Source organism: Pogona vitticeps, chromosome 1 (genome assembly GCF_051106095.1).
Source record: "Pogona vitticeps strain Pit_001003342236 chromosome 1, PviZW2.1, whole genome shotgun sequence".
Lineage (NCBI taxonomy): Eukaryota > Metazoa > Chordata > Lepidosauria > Squamata > Agamidae > Pogona > Pogona vitticeps.
In genome coordinates, this window is record NC_135783.1 from 95,179,032 (window position 1) to 95,202,005 (window position 22,974).

At 42.7% G+C, this 22,974-nt stretch overlaps 1 protein-coding gene across 3 annotated transcripts in view; it reads left to right on the plus strand.

Annotated features, from left to right (window-relative positions):
* Nucleotides 1-22,974, plus strand: part of CDK19 (cyclin dependent kinase 19) — a 134,349-nt gene that overhangs the window by 57,516 nt on the left and 53,859 nt on the right. For all 3 annotated transcript variants that reach the window (XM_020805351.3, XM_020805348.3, XM_078385056.1), the window contains exon 4: nucleotides 3,093-3,233. In XM_020805351.3, the coding sequence (XP_020661010.1) occupies nucleotides 3,093-3,233 (141 nt within the window). The remainder of the gene's footprint in view (nucleotides 1-3,092; nucleotides 3,234-22,974) is intronic.

Sequence of the window (22,974 nt, forward strand, 5' to 3'; positions counted from 1 at the left end):
AATGGAATGATCTTTGATCCAGCAGAATGGAGAAGCAGGCAATTTTCACTAATTCTTTGCTCCCCTGTAACCTCACATGGCCATCCCAACTCTGGAGCAGACTGAATGAGCAGCAGAGGGCTGCAGCGGAGAGAGAGAATCAGTAAAGATAATTTCAGTCACCGTTCTGCTAATAGAATCCTTTGTTAAATCAGATCTCTCTATCAGTGAAGGGGCAGAATTAGATAAATCCCTATGTTACTACAAAATTTGGTCTTTGATGTTTGATGATCTTGAAAATCAGTCATTAGTCTCTACATGGTGGGGGATAATAATAATACAGTACAATATATATCTCTGTTGTACTGGCAGGACTTCCAAAAATAGTCACTTCCAAAAGTGATTATGGCCAAGACAAGAGAAGGTGGTTGAGAGGAATGGGGTACATAAAGATTAGAAAGAGCCATGACTAGTAAATTCGAAATTTCTCACTTTGTTTAAATGCTGTTGTCCTGCAAAATAAAGCAGGTCTTCTGCCAAGATTGATTGAATAATATGTTGGGTGATAGCAGTGAAGTTTTCAAAATGTAAAATCATGGCTTTAATAGCCAGTCTCTTAATGGTGGAGTTACAGAAAAGTCATGTGAGTATTCAGCTGTTCTGCAGTAATGGTTGCCATTGTGCTAGGCACTACAGTATAGATTATGAAAACCATAGCTGGCAATCAGGAAACATAATTTTTAATTGTGAATAACAAGTTTTCTGCTGGCAAAAAATATTAGCTGGCTGATTAAATGTCAGGTCTGTGATGCCGCTAGTTTCAGCTATTGCCGTATCAGTATAGTTGCATTGTTGGTTTTCATCATTGTTTATGGTATTTTACTGAATAAGAAAGAGAAAAACAAGTCCCTTCTCTTAGGACTTTGTGAAAGTGGGGAGATATAAAAGAGGGGGAATAGAAATGGTGGGGCATATCATGATTGTCAGACTGTGAGAGGAAAGGTGCCAGGAGGAGCATAGGAGTGGAGGGCTGAATATTTGGTTTGCCAGTCTGCTACTTCTAATGTTCATCAATTCCTCTACATTTAGTTTTAAATAATACATTTCATCTAATTTTTAAATTGATATGGAGACAATACATTTTTAAAATAACACTTTTTAAAAGAAAGAGCTTATGCATTTACTCATTAAGTGATTTTTAAGACATGCAATTTCTGTGTTCACATGCATTGGTGGGTTTGTTTAGCTTTATGGTGACTGCATACCAACAGAAATGGAGAAAAACATAATTAGCAGCATTCACAATTTTAAATACTGTTTTCTATCATTTCTCAGTACTTGTTTGTTTGGTGTTTTATTTGTTTGCGTGATCATATCCTGTTCCCCCAGCTTTGATGAGATGAAAAGTTCAGGTCTGGTCCCTCTGAATAGCAGTGTTGTGCCTTCAACATACAAGGATAATACAACAGCGCCTCGCTTTGCAAAAGCCTCGGTTTACATAATTTTTGGTTTACAAGCCAAAATCCATAATAAATAATGCCCCGGTTTACGTTCTTTTTCTCCCCCCCCCCCCGCTGTATGAAAGGGTTTCCCCCAGGATGCATTGCGCTTGGAGGTTTCTAGTGCCGCCTCCTTTCCTAGCGCATTCCATGTATCGGTTTACAAAATTTCTGCATGACGTAATGTCCTGGAGGATGCATTAATTTCGTAAACCGAGGTACACCTATAGTGTTATGTGACGATGCACTGTGAACAGTTCCTATCTTCTCATTACAGTGTCTTCCACATATATCTCTTTCAGTGGGGAATCACGTCACTTTCTTAACTGGGATTTGAAATGCTTTTGCAAAATGTCGATAGGAGGGAAAGATGGTTATCTGCAGTACAAATGTTAATTGTAGTTATGATTGAAGATGATAAAAGGAAGGAACACTGATGCTGGATGTCAGAGAAAGAAAGGGATTGAGTGAGCATTACTGACACTCACCCTGAACTTAGAAATGTTGTCCCTGTTGGCTGGGAGATTCTGAGAGTTGCAGTCCAAAAACCAACCAACCCCCCCCCAAAAAAAAACATTCTAAGCTCTTGGTTGTTGTAGGTTTTTCAGGCTGTTTGGCTGTTTTCTGGAGGTTTTTCTTCCTAATGTTTCGCCAGTCTCTGAGAATACATTAATTCAAGAATACATTTTAAGCTCTGTCTATTCCTGCTGTGAAAATATTTGCAGAAAGTTTCTCCTATACATTCTATAAGAAGGAAAAAGCATTTTACATATGATCACTCTCTGTTCCTTAATATCCTGTATGTTTCAGGGCAAATCATACTCGTAGATCCATAGGGTTTCTTTCAGCTGTGCAGTTTTATGATGATGATGATTAGGGGATCAAGGAGAGGGAGAGGAGCTCTTTTGAATAGGAGATACTATCTAAGAAAAAATACCTTTCAGAGAAAATAAAGTTTAATTTTAGAGGAGGCCTTTAGAATTCTAGTAAATGCATTTTTGTCAAATCCTTAGGAAGTTGTGGAATGTTTGAATTAATCTGAGGGTGAGATTATTTCATCTGTCACAAATCTCAGTTTTACCCAACTATTCACTCTTGCTATTTTTTCCCATCCAGCTCAGCTTTTCTGTCTGTAATCAGTGTACCAAGAAATGAATTACAAATATGCAATTTCTCACCCTCAGTACATAATGAAAGCAAAACGCAAATTTGTTGAGTTTGCATAAATTGTTTTAGTTGCAGTCCTTGGAATTTTTTGACACAGATCTCCAGGGCCCATTACTTTTTAGCAGAAATTTTAAAAGCATCTAATTTATAATGGAATTTCTTTAAACCTGTGGGAGAGCTGCATGGAAATTTGAAATATGTCAGCAAGGTGCAAATCTGGATATGAAATCCATTTTACCTGAAGAAACTTCACAGCCAGCTATTTAAAAGCTCAAATTCCATGTTTTGTTTTCTGAAGCATTAGGTATAAAACCACATTTTTAAAAAGTATGTATCTGTTATTTTAGATTTTAAAACAATACAGGGCTTTTATTTTTTATAATGTCAGTGAATAAAATTTTTATTTTGACAATATAACTTTCATATTTGTGCTCTTTTTATTTCCAGCATATTATCAAGTTCCACCGTGCCTCAAAAGCAAACAAAAAACCCATGCAGCTGCCAAGATCCATGGTCAAATCTCTTCTGTATCAGATTCTTGATGGAATTCATTATCTCCATGCAAATTGGGTACTTCACAGAGACTTAGTAAGTGCTTTAAGTGTATAAGAATAGTTTGGATTATATTTGTGTTCTAAGGAAGATGAATAACAGTGCAAAATATTCATCTTGTGGATCACTGTGCTTCTTGTTAAATACTGTTAGCATTTTTAGATACAACAGTAATCTTTGTGTTGTCATTGCCTTTTAATTACAACATCTGTTAGAAAACAGTGACCACAATCCTGTTGATCGTTTATGCCAGTGTAAATAGAATGGCATAAACTACAGCAGTGAAATACAGCTCGTTACCTCTTCGCTACTTATATTCCCTTTTCTATGCCCATTCATGTGAATTGGTGCATGGTAGGGATATATGCAGCAGTTTGTTAACTAGCAACAATTCATTGCTGTTACTTACATCAGTGTAACTAACCAGTAAGATTTTGGCCATTGACACAGCATCCAGTAACTTGCAACATTATGTGCAGCATATTCACTGAGATCAATGGGACAAACAAGTCTCATTCATTTCACTAGGTTTACTGTACATAAGACTGGTCTTGTACAGTGTGTTTTACTGTTGTTTACAATGTTCTGCAGCTGGAGTGTTCTGCAGCAGGTGTTCACATTCCAGTATTCTTTGTTTCTGCTGTATATTGGTTTAAACTCTGACACAACTTTCTTATTTTCTAGTTTAAAAGTTGGATATTCTTCCATATTTGTCAATCTTTTAAATCAGGGTGGTTCTGAAAATGGATTGAGCCTTCAATCTTAAGCATAATCATAGGAGCTCAGTTCTTGTTCTGATTCAGTCTCACTTGTTACAAATTACTCACAGGAAATCTACATATATGATGAAAATTTGCTGGCTAGGGTTTCTGGGAATTGCAGTCTAAGAAGACCTGGATTACACAAGTTTGGGAACCACTGGCTTAGATGATAAAAGAGTTCTTGCAGGCTTTCCTGAATTAGAATCTGTATTGTAAGGCAGTTTTCTTACTGTCTTCTAAAGAAATACAGATACAGTGGTGCCCCGCATAGCGAGGTTAATCCGTTCCGGATTAACCTTCGCTATGCGGAATTGTCGCTAAACGGGTAGGGGAAACGTATTGAAACGCATTAAACTTAGTTTAATGCGTTCCAATACCTTGCTTACTTACCCGTTCAGCGAGGATTCCCCTTGCCGGCAGCCATTTTCGCGCCCTCGCTAAGCGAGGGCAGGGCGCGAAAACGGCTGCCGGCAGCCATTTCCAGGCTTCCGGTGGCCATTTTGGAACCGCCGATCAGCTGTTCGGCGGCTCCAAAATGGCCGCCGCAATACCCGATCTTCGCAATGCGGGTTTTCCCCATTGCGAAGATCGGGTATGTTTCCGTATAGCGATCCCGAAAAAGGGATCGCTATACGGAAACATCGCTATACGGTGCACTCGCTAAGCGAGGCACCACTGTACATTGTCAGCTCGTGGAGCTACTCAACATTATGTATATCAGAGGTTAAGGTGGTATGCTTCCTATATGGATTGCAGTGTCATTTGCATTGGTGTGAGAAAGACATTCCATAGTTTTGTTCTACAATAAGAAGGCTGGCTCTATTATTGGTGAAGAGGTTTTCAGAGGTATTTAGAGAAGAGTGTCTCCTCATTATCTTAAATTATGGGTAGGCTAATATAGGGAGGGACATTCCTACAGATATTTGGGGGTGGAAGTAATTGTAATCTGCAAGCCAGTGTGGTTCAGTACTCTAGTGGAATAAAGAAGCATTCTTATGTGCATTTGCGTTTATAGCTGTTTTTTATCTGCCAGACTTCTCTAAGTTGATGCCCTCCATATGTGTTGGACTGTGTGGCGATCTACCCTTTTGTTGCCCCTATTTATTTGGCCCTCACAAAGGTACAAGCCCTTCACGCTGCCACCAGGTATTCTCCAAATACCAACTTATGTCACAAGTGCTGCCAACACTAAGGGTTATAGAACTTAGGAAGCATAGTTTTAATTAAATATTCTTTTATTGTCAAACAAATCAAAAGGTAAATCACATACGAACTGTTTCAGGTGTTAATACGTATTGGATCATGTTTGTTGTCAATCAATATCTCTCTTGCTTTCAATCAATATCTCTCAATTCACTAACCCTCTCCTTCATTCTCCTAAACCCTAACTCTCATTCCACATCTCCAACTGTCCCTAACTCTCTCTTAACTGTCTAACTGTCTCCCCAACTCTCTAACTGTCTCTCTGGCTCCGCCCCTCCTGCTCTCTCCTTGGCTCCTCCCCCTTGAGCTCCTGTGATGGACAGGCAGGAATGACGTTACCTTTTGGCATCCCGCTACAGACTGCAACTCCCATTATCCCACAGCTGGTGCAGTGGGGAAGGCTCCATTGTCCAATAATAATTGTGACAGTTGTGTTGCCATGTTACTTCAGGTGGTTTTATGCAGTTATGGTGCTAATAGATGAATTTCTTCAGCTACAGCAAAGATGCTCATATCTCTTGGAGTAAAACAGTTAATAGTAGGCTGTCCTTTCTGAACAACTTAAATGTGTCTACAAGACTTCAGTCATTGCCTTCTGTGAAAAATGGTAATAACGTTTCATCATTTTAATGTTTGTTATATTCAGATAGTTGTAAGAACCCCATGTGCATATACACTTCTTGGCTATAACCAAGCATGGCACTGGACTAAGCAAAGGAAAAACTAAGACAGGATTTAACCAATAACAGTAATTAACTGTCTGGTTTCTTTGTTTATATTTTCCAAAATGCCTGGTCTTTGCCTGCCTGTCAGTTTTTGAATGAATAGACGAATGCATCTCTTACTACTTCGCAAACTGCAGCAGCTATTATGAAAAAGAAAATCATTGCTCTGGGCTATATTGGTCTCAAGGCATTTGATGTCTAACAAAAAGAGAAATTTGTTTACAATGGAAGGGACTACTTCTGGAGAGTTCATAAAAATACATGATGTTTATTAGGACTGGTCAAACAGAATTATAATTCAGGTACAGTTACAGCATTTGAAATATCAAGAGAAAACTTATACTTTTAATAACGTTCACTCTTCACCAAGAAATTAGAAGACATTAACTTAGTATAAAGCAAATGAAAAGCATTTGTGCCTGCAATTAAAATACTCTTGGTGCTTGTGATTTGTGCTGTTTAATATCCTACAAGTTATTTTAACTTGGAAAGCTGCCTTCATTCCATAAATGGAATGAAGCAAGAAGTTGTTAGTCTTCGCCTTTTTCAGTCTTTATTGGCTTTGTAAATATGTGATGTGAGGCAAGAGGTGGAGCTGAAGCCATTCTCACCCGAGCATCATCCATTCTGCCAGAGAGAAGGGAAAGGAACATAGAAAGTAAGACACAGATAGAATAACGAGAAATGAGATAGCACCTGGTGGAGGAACAATGGAGAAAGGAAAAGAGCCAGAAAGAGGAGGAGAGGTAGTGAGAGATGTAACAGAATAGTTAGAAAGAGCAGGAAGTTAAAAGGAAGGGATTTGGCTGATCTGAGAAAGGGGGAAGGAGAAGAAAGGAAGAAGAAAGAAGAAGAAAAAGGGAGGAAGCAGGAGAGAGAGAGGTGAGATATAAAGAGGAGGTTTCAGGTGGTAATCAAAGCTGGAGAGGCTGAGGGGAAAACAGAGAGAGAAGATTCTTCCACCTGGTAGATTTTGGCTCAAGAACTCATGGACCAATAAATTGGAAAGACGTATGGTACCTCGGGAAGAAGCCATTCTCTTGGAGAGAAAAGGAAGCTAGAGTGTGGGGCCCCATGGATATTTGTGGACAATAGGACTATTTAAAAAAAAACACCCCGTTCTTGGTTCATGAGAGAATCCCTTCTGTACCCCACTGGGCTAAGAAGAGTTGTTGGATGTTAATGGTTTCTTAGATGTTCTGGAAATAAATGTTGAATGTTTAAAAGTTGAGACAAGGTATTTGATAAATGATCTGAAGCTGGGAACCAGTGCGAATCCCTGAACCCAAAAGAGAACTCTCACAGATGGATGTAAGAGTTCATTGGTGAAATGTATTATCACCCACTGTAGAAACATATGACAGCTATAACACAGAAATGGAAGGAATACTCAGTTCTTTAACCAAATCTAGGACAATTATTATTTGGGGTTTCTCAAAGATGTCTGAATGGATAACATTGTTTGAAATGAAGGATTGTGTTGTAATTAAAATGACATGAAGTAGTTTGAAAGAAGAGGCACATTCTCCTAAGAATCCTAGGAACGTGCTTGCTCTGGGTAGGAATAATAATTATTCTTCTGCGTGGTCTTCTGTGAATGCACACAATAAAGGGTTAAGTCAGCGCTCTGTAAAATGAAACATTGTTAGGATTACCTACACTGCGCATGCTCCGCCCACTCAACGCTCAGTTCCATTTCTCCGCCGTGCGAAGTGGTTCTTCTCGGCTGAGCTCTTGCTTTATTTACTATTTCTGCTAATATTTTACGGATTTTTCGATCTTGGACTGTTTGTGGACTTTGCCTTGGTCTGCGGTTTTGGCTTTGTCGCTTTGGCTTCTCCGCACTTAGCGCAGTGAGTTCGTTCCGTTTCCCGCCCTTTTTACCGGCTCCTGTACCCTTTGAGGCCTATGCCTCCGCCACTATCGGGACCCTTTAGTCGCTGTGTCGTGTGCTCTGCTAAGATACCCTTCCAGGACGGTCATGACACTTGCCTTTTTTGTTTAGGGGAATCCCATTCTCCCCAAAACTGCCCCCATTGCCAAGCTTTTACGAAAGCAGCTCTCAAAGCGTGGCAACAGAGGCTCAAACTCCACCTCTGGAAATCTGCCTTGTCGGCCTCAACACCAACTTCTATGGAGCTACCGGCCTCCTCCTCCACCTGCCTTTCTGAGGGCCCCGCACCCCAACCTCCTGCTCCAAAGTCCACGGATGTACCCTTAACTAAGCCCCCTAAGAAAACTTCTGGACCTAAGAGAGCGGCCACTGACGCGTCCTCTAAGGCGGGAAAGAAGGATAAAGGGAAGGGGTTAGTCAGGTCTAAGGAACCAACCCCGCAAGCCTCCGCTGTGGTCACCCAGCTGCCCTCTCCCTTAGCCGAAGATTCTTCGAGGGACAAGGACTCCGTCTCGGGGGTATCCCCGCCACCTCCTCGTCAAACTGAACCAGTTTTACCCCTTGGCGTCTCTTCACCTACGCCAAGTCAGCTTGTGCAGGCTACCACAAGCTTGGGTTTAGCCCCTTTGAGCCCCGTTTCCATCGGGCGGGCTTCTTCGGTTCAGTTTCCGTCCCCTGTGCCTTCCCGACAGCCTTTGCCACCGAGCAAGAGGCTGGGAAAGAAGAAGCACTGTTCTCGAGATCAAGATCGATCACCTCGTCGAGACAGTGATGAGAAGCACCGACGATCTCGACGTCGTTACCGTTCGACCTCCGAAGATTCCTCCTCTTCGGAGTCAAGACACAGATGCCGCAAACATCGCCGTCGACGTCGCTCCCCCTCATCATCTACCTCGACATTGTCCGATCGACATCGTCATCGTCGTCGAATTAAATATGTTTAGTTGTCCTCGCCATCTTCCTTGTCGACACCGAAAACACATCGACGTCGACGCCATAGAAAAATTGAACAACCTCAGCAGCCAGTACAGGTTCAACCTGCTGAGCCCAACCCATCTATTCCTTCGACGTCGGTGCCTCCACCGACATCGTACGAAGCGCCTGTAGTCCCTGTTAGTACCCAGCCTTCGGGCCAAAAAAGAGGACACGATTCATCGTCAGAAGACGAAACGCCCTTTTTTCCTCAACCTTCCGACTCCGATGCTGAACCTCCCACGCAGCTGCAACCTCAGGACTTGCCAGTTGGGGAAACAGTAGGGTCCGATACGGGGGACCCACATGAATCCTCACCATCAGAGGATTTTTCCTCTTATGCCCAGATGCTATCTAGACTAGCCAAGTCCCTGAAGCTCCAGGTGGACGAGCCAACTCCACCGGAGGAAGACCTTTTCTTCGGAGATATTACCAAAGGGAGATCCCCTCCTCCTAGTCTCCCATTCTTGCCAGCCCTTTTGAAAATTATTCAGGAATACTGGGAGCACCCGTCTGCCGGCGTACCCTTACCTAGGCGTACAGAAAACATGTATAAAATCTATGGGGACAACGCAAAGTTTTTGTTAAAGCATCCTATCCCCAATTCCCTCATAGTGGAAACCAGTTGTTCAAGGCCATCCGGCAGGGCTCATGTGATACCAACCAATAAAGAAGGCAAGAAACTAGAGATAATTGGTAGAAGACTTTATTCTCTTATAACGTTCATGCTCCGTCTAGACAATTACCAAACAGCTCTTGGAGCGTACCATAAGCAATTGTGGCTCAAGATCCTTCCAGGCCTAAAAATGATTCCAGAAGAAAGTCGCCAAGCTTTTCTCAACATCTATGAGGAAGCCCAGACTGTATCCAAGCATCAAAGGATTGCGACCAGACATTCCGTGGAGGCGGCAGCAAGAATTCACGTGTCAGCCATCACATTGCGTAGGCACGCTTGGTTGCGTGCTGCAAATATTTTGGACGATGTCAAAACTAAGGTAGAAGGGTTGCCGTTTGACGTCTCTGGTCTCTTCAGTCAGAACACTGACAGTCACCTGGAGGACCTACATAAGGCTAAGAAAACTGCTAAATCATACTACCTTCAAACTCAACCCAGGTTTGGTAGATATCAATGGAAAAGATCTCCAACACGTTATAACCAACACCCACATCAGTATCGACAGTTTAAAGGTCAGTCTCAGTCAAGACCATCACAGCCTCCTGTTGCAGTACTTACCTACCGTCCACAGCAGTCATCACAACGACGGCAGTCCTACAAACCCCCTGCAAAAAAACATAAGCAGTATCTTTGACTCAGGCGCCATCCAGCCAGTCCCCACGCCAAACACAAGACTTCAACCATATTTTCAAAACTGGTCCGTTATCACAAACGATTCCTGGGTTCTCAACATTGTCTCTTCCGGTTATCGTCTCGAGTTTATCGAATATCCCCCTCTAGGTCAGGCACAGTATACTTTGTCCAACCCTGTCCTAGAAGAGGAGGTTCACTCTATTTTGCGAAAGGGAGCCATTCAAAAGGTACCAAAAAGGGACATAGCAAACGGGTTCTACTCGAGATATTTTGCGGTCACCAAAAAAGACGGAGGCATGAGACCTATTTTAGATCTAAGAAAGTTAAATACTTACCTCCGTCCACGCCGTTTTCGGATGGTCACCCTGGACTCTATCATTCACCTCCTGCAAAAGAAAAATTGGTTTGTTCTCATAGATCTAAAGGACGCTTATTTTCACATAACAATTCACAAAGAACATCGCAAATTCCTCAGATTCATCTTCCAGGACAATATCTATCAGTTCCTTGCTCTACCGTTCGGACTAGCAACTGCGCCTCGCACGTTTACGAAGTGCATGGCGCCAGTAGCAGCTTACCTCAGGCTGAATGGTGTTCATGTACTGTATTCCCGTATATCGACGATTGGTTAGTAGTCTCACGGTCCAAACACAGAGCATTCGAGGACACAAAATTCATACTTCATGTCCTCAGCAATTTAGGTCTCAAAGTAAATCTCAAAAAGTCTCGTTTGCACCCCTCAAAGGTGGTGCACTACATTGGTGCCAAACTAGACGCCCGCAAGGGCCGGATTTTCCTTCCAAGGGACAGAATACTGAAACTCCACAAAGCAATAAAGAAGTTTCAACCAGGCCACACAGTTTCAGCCAAGCATGCCCAACATCTTCTGGGGTTAATGTCTTCGACAACTCCTGCGTTAACCCATGCTCGTCTCAAGCTCAGATCTTTACAGACTTGGCTCCTCTCTTTATTCAATCCCCACCACGATCATCCCAGGAAGCGTCTTCTAGTAACTCCAGAACTAGCACTTCAGCTTCAGTGGTGAGATTATCCCCCACATTTACGAATGGGACGACCGTTCCGCCCCTTACGTCTCACCATTCAAGTTACCACGGATGCCAGCCCCACAGGCTGGGGGCCCCACTGCAAATCCCATTGTGTTCATGCTCTTTGGTCGCCCCAAGAACAGAAGCTACATATCAACCACCTGGAAATACTAGCAGTGATCAGGGCCTTCCTCCCCCTAGTTCAGGGGGATGGTGGTGTGCAAATCGTCACCGACAACACCACGGCCCTTTACTACATAAACAAACAAGGCGGCACGCACTCCCAGTCACTACTTTACCTAACGGTGATTCTTTGGGAATGGTGCATGAAACATCACATATTTCTGGTAGCAGTCCACATATCAACTGACAGCAACATCGTAGCAGATGAACTCAGTCGTCGCATAAGTCAAATGCACGAATGGGAACTGGATGCATCCGTGTTTCGTCATCTTTGCTGCCGCTGGGGCATCCCGGTAATGGATCTGTTTGCCACTCATCTCAATGCCAAGTGTCCCCTATATGCGTCCAGAGCAGGACGGGGACAGAGCTCCCTGGGCGATGCATTTATGATCCCATGGGATGCCGGTCTACTCTATCTATTCCTGCCATTCCCTCTAATTCAGAGAGTACTGGTGCAGCTTCGAATTTACTGAGCAGAAGCAATTCTCGTCACACCATTTTGGCCGCGCCAGCTGTGGTTCCCAACCCTGAGAGACATGGCAGTGGATTCGGTCAGGCTTCCGACGTTCCCATCCCTCCTGACCCAGAACGACGGCAAGATATGCCACCCCGATCTGACCACCTTACGGCTAACACCGTGGAGGATATCCCGGAGATCAGGGAGATACTAGACAGGTCCAGAAAGTCATCAACCTCCACCCTGTACTCTTACAAATGGAAGAGTTTCCTTAAGTTTACTGAATCAAAGAGATGGCAGGCCTCCCCTGCGTCACTCTCCACCGTATTGCAGTTCCTTCGCTACTTGTTTGATTTTGGATTGTCCCTTTCTACCTTGAAGGTTTACCTTGCAGCGATTGTAGCCTTCCAGCCTAGAGACTCTCCATCCTCCCGGCTTTTCTCCCACCCAACTGTGAAGGCCTTTCTCAAGGGGCTTACACACCTCAGACCTCCCAACAAACCGCTAGTGCCTCTGTGATCGCTACACCTCGTCTTAAATGCCTTAATGCGACCCCATTTGAGCCTCTTGCTACATGCTCGTTGAAGTTGTTATCTCTCAAAGTTTCCTTCCTAGTAGCAATCACGTCTGCTCGCAGAGCCAGCGAGTTAGCTGCTCTCAGAGCGGACCAGCCATTTCTACAATTTTTTCAAGATAAAGTCATTCTCCACACAGATGTGTCATTTCTTCCCAAGGTCGTCTCAGAGTTTCATCTCAGTCAGCCTTTGATTCTCCCTACATTATTTCCTAACCCTGCTAACGACACGGAGCGCATGCTCTATACTCTTGATGTTCGGAGAGCACTGTCCTTCTACATCGCCCGTACCAAAGACTTCAGGCTGTCTCCTAAGTTATTCCTCTGCTTTTTTGGACAAAGGGCCTTCCAGTCTCTCCGTCTTCAATATCCCGCTGGTTAGTCTCTACAATATCTTTAGCTTAGACGTGCACCATCGGACTCCTCCTGAAGGTTTACGTGCCCACTCTACTAGAGCTGTGGCGTCCTCAACAGCTCTCTTACGAGGGGTCGACCTACCAGATATCTGCAGGACTGCTACATGGTCGCGAGCGTCCACCTTCATTTCCCACTACAGGCTGGACGTCAGGGCCAAGAAGGAAGCAAGTTTTGGAAGAGCAGTCCTCACCTCTATCTTTCAGTGATGGCCCACCGACCGGTAAGCAAGCTTGCTAGTCACCCTTTATTGTGTGCATTCACAGAAGACCATGCAGAAGAAAGACGGGTTACTTACCTGTAACCATGGTTCTTCAAGTGTTCATTCTGTGAATCCACACAAACCCACCCAACCTCCCCACTATCCGTTACTGTGTATCTGCATCATTCTTGGTATCTGTGGCGGATAAATGGAACTGAGCGTTGGGTGGGCGGAGCATGCGCAGTGTAGGTAATCCTAACAATGTTTCCTTTTACAGAGCTCTCGAATGTTCTGAGGAGACCAGCGCAGGTGCTGACTTAACCCTTTATTGTGTGGATTCACAGAATTACCACTTGAAGAATCATGGTTACAGGTAAGTAACCCGTCTTTATGTGCCATCAGGTTGACTCCAATTTACAGTAATTCTTTTAAGGTTTTCTAGGCATAAAATACCCAGAAGTGGCTTACAGCTTTCTCCTTCCAGTAGTGTTCTGGGACTATGCAGCTTGCCCAAGCCCACACAGGTGGCACATGCTTCAAGCAGTCTTGGTTGGCTCCTTTTCTAGGAGGCAAGGTGGGAATTTATACTCCCAACCCCTGCCTCTGTAAGCTAAGCACTCCTACCAGTGCAGCTATTCCAGCTCTTGGGCAGGAAGGGTTGACTAAAATTGTCCACTAATTTTGTGAAGGTATAGCATACTGCTTCGCATCTGGTGTGACGGTTCTTCTTCTGTTGCATTTAGTCCGGTCGTGTCCGACTCTAGGGCGTGGTGCTCATCCCCGTTTCCAAACCGTAGAGCCAGCGTTTGTCTATAGACAGTTTCCGTGGTCACGTGGCCAGCGAGACCAGACACGGAACACTGTTACCTTCTCACTGTGGTGGTACCTATTTATCTACTTGCATTTTACATGCCTTCGAACTGCTAGGTTGGCAAGAGCTGGGACAAGCGACGGGAGTTCACTCCGTCACATGGATTCGATCTTACGAGTGCTGGTCTTCTGACCTTACAGCACAGATGCTTCTGTGGTTTAACCCGCAGCGCCACCATGTCCCTATACATTGCTATCTTACTCTCCTTTAATAGTTGTTTCTGTCAACAATTGGCCACCATGTTTTTTCATACAGGACGAAAACATAGTGCCAGTATGTGTCTCAAGCTTCTACAGCTAGCCATGGAAAGAAGAAATATTTCTGCCTTCCTAAAGTCTCTTGACTCTTATCATCTTGATAGTCATTTTTTAGTGTAGTGGCTTCTGAGGATTTGTCCTTAACAAAATGCACAGACCCCTGCTTATCTTTGCCAGCAGTTTGGTGCCCATTGTGACAGGTGTTTGGACTTGTAACTGCCGCTGTAGATTGCGGACAGTGTCCTGAATTTGTTGACAGCTGTGCTTGCTTGTCTAGTTAACAACCTCGTCTGTTTTCTTTTGAAAACACTCCACAACTTTCATTTGCATTATTGAGAGCAGAGGTTTATGAAACACGTGTGGGTATACTGTGACCTTTTTGAGAACAAATTGAACAGTGGAGGGGAAGCAGCTGTAATGCCTGTTATGCCAGTCCAAGTAGAGCTTTGAAAGGTTACTTTCAAAATGTCTGGGAATTATAGTCCAATAGAGTAATATCCCAAGCTCCAATTCAGACTGACATAAATTGTGCACTGAGAGGATGAAATATACTTGGTCTCTACCCTATTTCTCATCCCTTCTCAGTATTTCTAATGTTGTAGCACATTATGAAAAGAAATCACCTACAGTATAAGCCAAACTGTTTTATCTCACAAGAGAAGCAAGCACTAGCAGGAAACCTGCCTTGCCTCAGGGGCTGATGACACTAATTTTGCTCCCAAGGGAAAAATGAGATATATTCCAGGGCTGCTGGCCCCAGGAGTCTGAAACAAATGAGTATCAAAGCTGATAATATGATGCTGAACATTTCCATTGGGATAAATTCTGTGATTTGTATGACAATCACAGCTAGAAAACTGAATTGATAATCTCTGTCTGTTATGCATATTTGCATTTGCATATGCCTGGTTTTTTTAATAAGAACTACAGTATTTGTTTCTCCCAGAATCTGGCACCTATAAAAACTTCCTCTCAAGGCAAATAGTTTCTGGGTGTAAGTCAGGGAAGTTTATCACAATCATGGAGGACAGAAATGTCAAACTACTGTACATTTCTACCTGTGCTACAACTCCTTTGTTTGTTTGTTTATTTGTTTGTTTGTTTGTTTGTTTGTTTGTTTAATACCCCGCCCATTTAGACTACATCTACTCTGGGTGGCTTACAATAAAATAGCATAAAAACCATAATTAAAAGGAACAGTTTAAACAGCAATATTGGTAACATTCAAGATGAAAAGATGGAAATCAGGATAGATGGTGGAAAGAAAAGTAAAAATCAGGAAGTGACATGGGGGAAGGCTTGCCTAAAGAGCCAGGTCTTAAGTTGGCTCTGGTCGTAATTGACTAGATAGGTGAGGTATAAATGGAATGAATGAATGAATGAATGAATGAATGAATGAATGAATGAATGAATGAATGAATGAATAAATAAATAAATAAATAAATAAATAAATAAATAAATAAATAAATAAATAAATAAATAAATAAATAAATACACCCAGCGAGGGAGCCAGGCAGATCTCTGACGGGAGTCTGTTCCAAAGTCAAGGAAAAAACATGGAAATTGTAATGTAGTATAAAATGTAGTGTTGGTCCTTAAAGAGAATATTTCAGAGGAGGAGTCCTTCATCAGGGGGGCATATACTAGGGAAATGGGAGATAGTCCCTTTCAAGAGAAGCATCAGTACTATTTCATTCTAAGCCTGCCTTTCTGGGATTGAAGGGTGATGGAGGCATTTTAATGAGAGACTCGGTGATTAGGAACATAAATGCGTTGTAGCAATCCTGTTGAACTTGCAGTGTGTTGTTTGCCTGATGAAGAAGCTATGGCCAATATGAGTGTGGAGTACTGTAGTAATATGTGATGGCACCAATAATATCTGAAGATAAAATCATGGACACGGGTTCTGGAAGAACAATTTTTGAGAAACTCTTTTGCCATAGAGATTTCAGGGCTGAGGCCCTGGCAGTTGTATGGAGTGACCAAGGAGCTGTTAGAGCTGTGAGGAATGTATATAGCAACCTCACTTGCTGGTCAACCAAAACTCTAGATTGCATTGTCTACCTAGGCAATGAAATATCGGATTCAGCCTACTCAGACTGGTGACTAAATTATCCAGAAAAGGAAAGAGAATAAGGGTTTTTTGTTGTAGTTGAGATTTGCCTAAGCAACACGGTTTTCGTTTCTGACATCAAGTGTCACTTTTCAAATGCTATCAACTGATGCATAAAACTGAAATGACAAAGGCAGGTAAGAAACAAGAGGAGATTGAAGCTGTTGTATAAAAATCCTGGTGCTGTGATGTTTTAAAACATGTATCTGGTAGCTACAAAACTGTAACTAGAGTTTGTACAAGTTGTGCCTAAAGTGAAAGATAGCTCCTGAACAGCTTTTCTTGGAGCTCTGAATTACCACATATTATCAGAAACGTTCATTCAAAGTAAATGTTTTATGGGACTCAGTGGGACTCCTTTTTATTTTGCTGCTTCATATTCTTGCTACCAACTTGATACTGTGGGGTTGTGTTTTCCTCCTCTGCACAGTCTTCTGAGACAAAGAAAATTATGTTAATCTCTTGGCTTTGTCCTTGGTATCATGTTAAGATTTAGCTTGTAGTCATTTTATGGGCATCTGTATTTCCTAGATACAATAAGCCCTCCAGGAAATGTTTCTAATATGCATTTTTAGTAATTCTAATCTTACATTGCTGATTGTGTATTTTAACAATTTGCTATTCAGAACAGCATGTGCAGATGGTAGATAAATATCATTATCAGCAGAATATAGTCGTTGTGTTCTTACCAATGGTTTCTAAAAGGCTGAAATCACAATTAAAAATAAAAATCCTTAATTTGAAATGAATTAATTTTTCTGGCAGTTTTTAAAAGCTGTGACATACTGTAGTCGGGTGATTTTTGTTGTTTACCTCTCTTGTTCTAGGAAAAAAGTTTCCTTTGAGGTATTCCCAACTCCATCCAAGCAGAGACTAAAGAAGAACGATTTATACAAACCAACCCCCTCTCTATAAATAGCTAGGTCACATTCTTGCCCTTTTCTTTCCTCCCCCAACTCCATACTTCTACTTCGTTTGAAGCTTTGAATATGCTGCAGTTAGCCTAAAGCCACCAAGTTCAGTCAAATGTGTAATTAAATGTTATATTTTAACCAATGCTTGTATTTCAAGTTGTTATATGTTGGAAAATGTTGCTTTCATGCCATCTCAGAATGTTAAAGTATTATTAGGTGAGAAATTGAATTTTGCTTCTAGATAGCAAAATACTCACAAAATATCTAGAAGTATCATCACACATCATAAATGTGTGACTTTGTATCTGAGGCCTGTAAAAGCCAAATTTAGCACTTGAATATTCATGAAGTAGATCTCATGTCTTTTTATAGACCCCACTGAATAAGAAACAAGGCAGTGGGGTGGGGTGGGGAGATGCTGAAGCCACCCCCTCCCCTTAGTATTTCCCATTTCCAGCTGAGATTTGTTGAATCATCTGTTTCCAAGTAAAAGTCAAACTAGATGAATACTAAAGGTCAATTAGTCAGATCTCCTGCCTTTGAAAAATCACTTTAAAAAACATGTTGGAGGCAAAAGAGTATCAATCGGTGAACTACTACCTAGCCTGAAAAACCTTCTTATAAAGTTCAAGGGTGATCATGTTTTGACCTGTTCAACAAAGCTATTGGGGCACACGTTCACTGTGAGAAGGCCTCAGTTCACTTAATGACCTTCTTCTTTACTACTAAGAATGGACAATTTGCCATATCTGAAGGGAGACCTTAGTGTACAATGGGTTGGTTAAAAAGGCAACCTAGAAGACAAGTAGACTGCAGATAAGAAAGTATTCTTGGTAATCATCACTCTCCTGTATGCCGTAATCCTAGCTCTCTGAACTGCCAGACTCTGTATGAAATTTGTATGTGTATTTCGTTGTATGGGTATACTGTGTATATACTTACAATGACAATAAATTATTATTATTATTATTATTATTATTATTATTATTATTATTATTATTATTATTATTATTATTATTATTATTATTATTATTATTATTATTAAAGCAGGTCATATTTCACCAGATGTATGAAAACAGGATATCAGACATGTCATTGGACTCCCTGGTTCTCATGAAACCAGGACATTTCTTAGGTCTTTCTAGGATCTATAGAAATATCAATTCCACTAGACTTGTTTCTGATGGTCTATGGTTTCCCATCTTAGTTCCCCAGATTGTTTTTGGACTCAAATTCCCGGACACCTTCACGACTAGTTGTGCTGGATAGGATTTCTGGGATTTATAGTCCAAAAACATCTGAGGCCCAAGGTCGAGGACCACTAATCTATGGCATAAGAACATATTATACAAGTAACCTTAGTGATGTTAGTACACCCCATTGTGGATTGTGGGGGGACAAGATTGACTCATTGCCCACCAGAGTTGGATACTCTAGACATTGATCTAGATATTGGATAGTGCCAGTTAATTTCCAAGTTCTCCTGCTGCTCTTCACCTCATAAATATACTGATATCCAGCAGGCTTACTATATTTGAACTATGAGAGTTTATCCGTATCCCAGCTATTTCACATTGAACACTTCTTTCAAAATGTCTTTTCCATACATAAGAGTTCTTGCCCTCCCTTTTGAAAAGGAGAGATAATGCCTTGAACATGATGTATGTAGGGTTTATATCAGCAGAACCAAAGGGACTGGCCAGTCAGAATAATTCTTTGTATTTAAGAGAAGGAACTCAGGGTCTTACCTTTTACAGCTAAAATATAGTTGTGGGGATGGCCAGGCCTTGCAGCTCCCTTGATATTGTGCTTTGTCTGGCCACTTCAATGTACATCTTTAAAGATCTCACTGCTTCTTTTCATAGCAGTGCCATGGTTAAAAGATATCTGAGAAGCAGCAGATGGGATCTAGGTCTACCTTTGTAAGACAGTACAAAATGTTTTTGTTCCTAGTGTTGACATTTTTGATAAAACTGTGCTGCAGGAGTTGATGCAGATCCCAATTTGGAAGAGTGTGGCTATTTATTTACAGTACTATGAGCTGTTATAGTGCATCCCTTTTAATGAGGAAGGGAAATTGGTCTCACTGTAGCATTTTTGTACGTCGGAATCATGTGCAAATTATTGGAGCTAAGTTAGCTGTCAAGACATGTTCAGCATTACATCCTTCCCTAATCAGGTAGTTCATACATAATTACATGTGCGATTATGTATAAATACTATGGTTTGTTCAAGGGTTCAAGAATTCAAATTTCAGTTCCCTGCAGTTCATAAATTGCCAATCATTGTCTGTGGAAAGATAAAAGACTTGACTCTGTAGTTTCAGCCTAGTTCTTAATTTAAAATAGTCTTTGGATTCAGTGAGATAGATATTTGGCAACAAAGCCAGAGGTTGTGAGTTCAGTTCCTCACTGTACATCACAGATGAGTCAACCTGTGTGGTGTTCGGCAAGCTGCAGAATGCCTCCAGAAGAAGGGAACAGTAAACCACTCTGAGTATTATCTACATAGAAATGTAAAATGTTAAATTGTTGACTGATGACATGCAGCTGAAACAAGCTTAGGTAGTGCTTGTTAACCACGTTCAGCTGCATTGTCTGTAGTGATAGGCTGCTCTTACTATTTAAGCAGAAGAGTAGGAACAGCACATTGCCACACAGTAGTGAGTCTGGTGGTCTTTACTTCTTTGAATATCTGTGTTGGACAAGCTATGTATATATGTATCATCTATGCTGATATATGAAATTTGAACATATTATGCTATAAGTGCTTATCAAACTCACTTGGTGTTTTTCCTGGACCCTCCACATCTTTATTCTGCTTATTAGAAGGGAGGATTTGAAGCTACCTGATAAGAGACTCTGTTTAACCTGTTATCCTGGGCTCCAAGGTTTCTTTTCACTAAGAAAATGCTCTTGGAGTTTCAATATCTTAACACTGACTCCAGACTTCTGGAGAGGCAAATGCCACATCTGTTGTTGGAGTTGGCACCCAGCATGATCATCTGTACAAGATAATGAAAAACGTTGCTGATCATTCTGAATGTGAAAATTTCAGAAAGTGTTCTTCTCTTTTCCTATCTGCTCGTTTCTTTTCTGTTTACATCTTTTCATCCGCTAGACAAGGGATAGAAACAATTTCAACCCTTTCATATATTCTTTACCCAAGAATCTTCACCTTTTGGGGGAATAACACTCAGCTGCAAAATCAGAGATGGATATGATTCCCGTAGAGTCATATCAAACACCTGAGAACCATGAACAACAACTTCAGTTAGACCAGTGGTTCTTAACCTTTGCTACTTGGATGTTCTTGAACTGCAACTCCCAGAAACCCCATCCAGCACAGTTGGTGGTGAAGGCTTCTGGGAGTTGCAGTCCAAAACTCCTGAGTAACCCAAGGTTAAGAACCAGTGAGTTAGACCAACGCCCCCCTCAGTTTCCCTGCATTCAACATAGCATTCCCTTAACTCCGGCGTTGCAAGAGAGTTCACCATCGGGGGTTCACTCTGTGGGTTTTCTCATGGGCTTCCTCAGACAGGGATGTATGGTACCACAACGGGGACCGAACCCACTCTCCATGGGTGTTTCTGAATGTGACATCATGACCGGTTTGGCCCCCTTCTTCCATTGATGTTCCTTCTTGGGATAGACATACAATGGTGCCTCGACTTACGAACATCATGACTTACAACCAGCTCCGGCCGCAAAATTTTGCTTTAACTCAGGAGTCAGGGAACGTTTCTACCTTTTACCCCCCCCCCAAAAAAAATTATATACGCTGACATTACCCTGTCCCCTTCCAGCACCGCCCCTCCGCTCTCGCCGTCCACGGCCGACCCCCTCCACCTCTGCCCTTGCCCGGTACCTGCGGCGGCCGCCCGAACAGCAAGTCTAGAACTGCCGTGCCACCAGGAAAGTGCATCCTTGGCGAGGGGAGGCAGGTACTGCAGGGCCAGCAGGGCCACCGGCCATGAGCTCAGGTGAGGCGGGGTGGGAAAGGGGCTTCCTCACCAGCGCACCAGGCAGGCTGGCACAGGCAGGAAGGAGAGCCCCAGCCAGGGCTCCGCTGGGCAAAGACTCCAGCTGATCTGGTCCACCGCCCTCCCCCCCCTACTTTAGAGGCAAGGAGGGCAGGCGGGTGCCCTTGTGCAGTTCCTCGCAGGGGCTCGCTCTCCCTGCAACAGAATGCCCGCCTACACACAGCATCATTGGAAATAAAATGCCTGGGGGCAATGAGGACAGTCGCGCTGCCGCGACCATCCTCATTACCCCCAGGATTTTTATTTTTACCCCATTTGGGGTAATTTACCCCTGTTCCCTGACCACTGCTTTAAGTTGTGACTGGAGTTTTGAGTTACTATCAGAAAAAAGGTGGGGAAAAGGTGGGGAATTTAAATTACTAACCATTGGTCAGGGAAGAGGCTGTTTCTTTGTAGCTCTTTCGCCCCAATGGTTAGAGTGTGTGTGTTTGCAGAGAGGGTTTGACCTGCCTGGTGCTGCTTTCTGCTACTGAGTGTGTATATACAGGATTTTGCAGCGTTGGTTTGGGGGGGTATGTTTCTGTGCTGTGATTGTTTTCGTTGTTGTTTTTTGATATGTGTGTTTTTTTCAGTCCCAGCACATTTCGATGGGGCTTGCTGTGTTGTTGGTTTTTTTGGCAATTTTTTTTCCCAGCACCAGCGTGTTCCGATGGGGCTTGCTGTGTTGTTTTGGTTTTTTGGTGATTTTTTTCAGCCCCAGCACGTTCCCATGGGGCTTGCTTTGTTTGGTTATTGTGGGTTTTTGTGGGGTGTTTATTTTTTTTTATTTTATTTTTTTGCTCTGTCTAGTGGTATCCAAACAAACTGCACCGGAGCACAGACAGAGTACTGATTCCTGGCCTCTGAAGATGCCGGCCACAGAGACTGACAAAACATTTGGAAGAACAAGTTTCAGAACACGGCCAAAGAACCCAAAAAACCCACAACAACCATCATATCCCAGCTGTGAAAGTCTTTGAGAATACTTGCTCTGTTTGGTTTTTTGGCAGCTTTTTTTCTTGGCCCCAGTGCATTCTGATGGGGCTTACTGTAGTGTTGTGGGTTTTTTGTATGTAGTTTTTTTATTCGGCCCCAGTGCATTCCAATGGGGCTTGCAGTGGGTTTGTGTGTGTGTGTGTTTCTGATTTCCCCCCCCCCCCGGCCGGAACAGATTAATGGGTTCTCCATGCATTCCTATGGGAAATGGCTCTTCGACTTACAACCATCTTCTAGAATGGATTAAGTTTGTAAGTTGAGGCACCACTGTATACCGTCCATTCCACTGGTTCTGCTTCTTGCAGCTGCACTGCTAATCCTTCCTTTCTTTGCCTTTTCAACTCTTCTCCCTCTTTTCCTATCTTACTCCTCTCAGGTCTCATGTTGCGATATTGCTGTCTCCTTTCTATTTCCTCTAGGGGCAGTTTCATTTTAACACACTCTCCTGTCCAGGGGTCTTACATTTCTAACCAACCCCATCCTAAAGGAATGTCTTCTTCCTTCACCTCCTTTCCTTTCTTTTTCTCCTTCTCTTTTTCTACCTCAGTCTCCCAGTCTAGCTCTCTTTCTCCTTCTCCTCAGCCCCTGTCACCAGATACCCCTCTGCTATTGGCTTCTCCCCTTTCTTGCCCTCCCCTCAGTCTTATTTCCCGCTCTTTTTCTCCTCTACTCTCAGTTGGGCCACTGCTGGTATCAGCGAATATGCTGTCTCTTATCTCTCTGTTGTGGGCATTGGAGGGGATGGCTCACACTTCTCTTTTCTGCTGGGAAATTGTTCCTCCTCACACTGACCACTTCAATGCAGAGGCAGGATAGGGACTCTCCCCACTCAGTCAGTTAGTGGTCAGCTGTGCAAAGAGTCAGG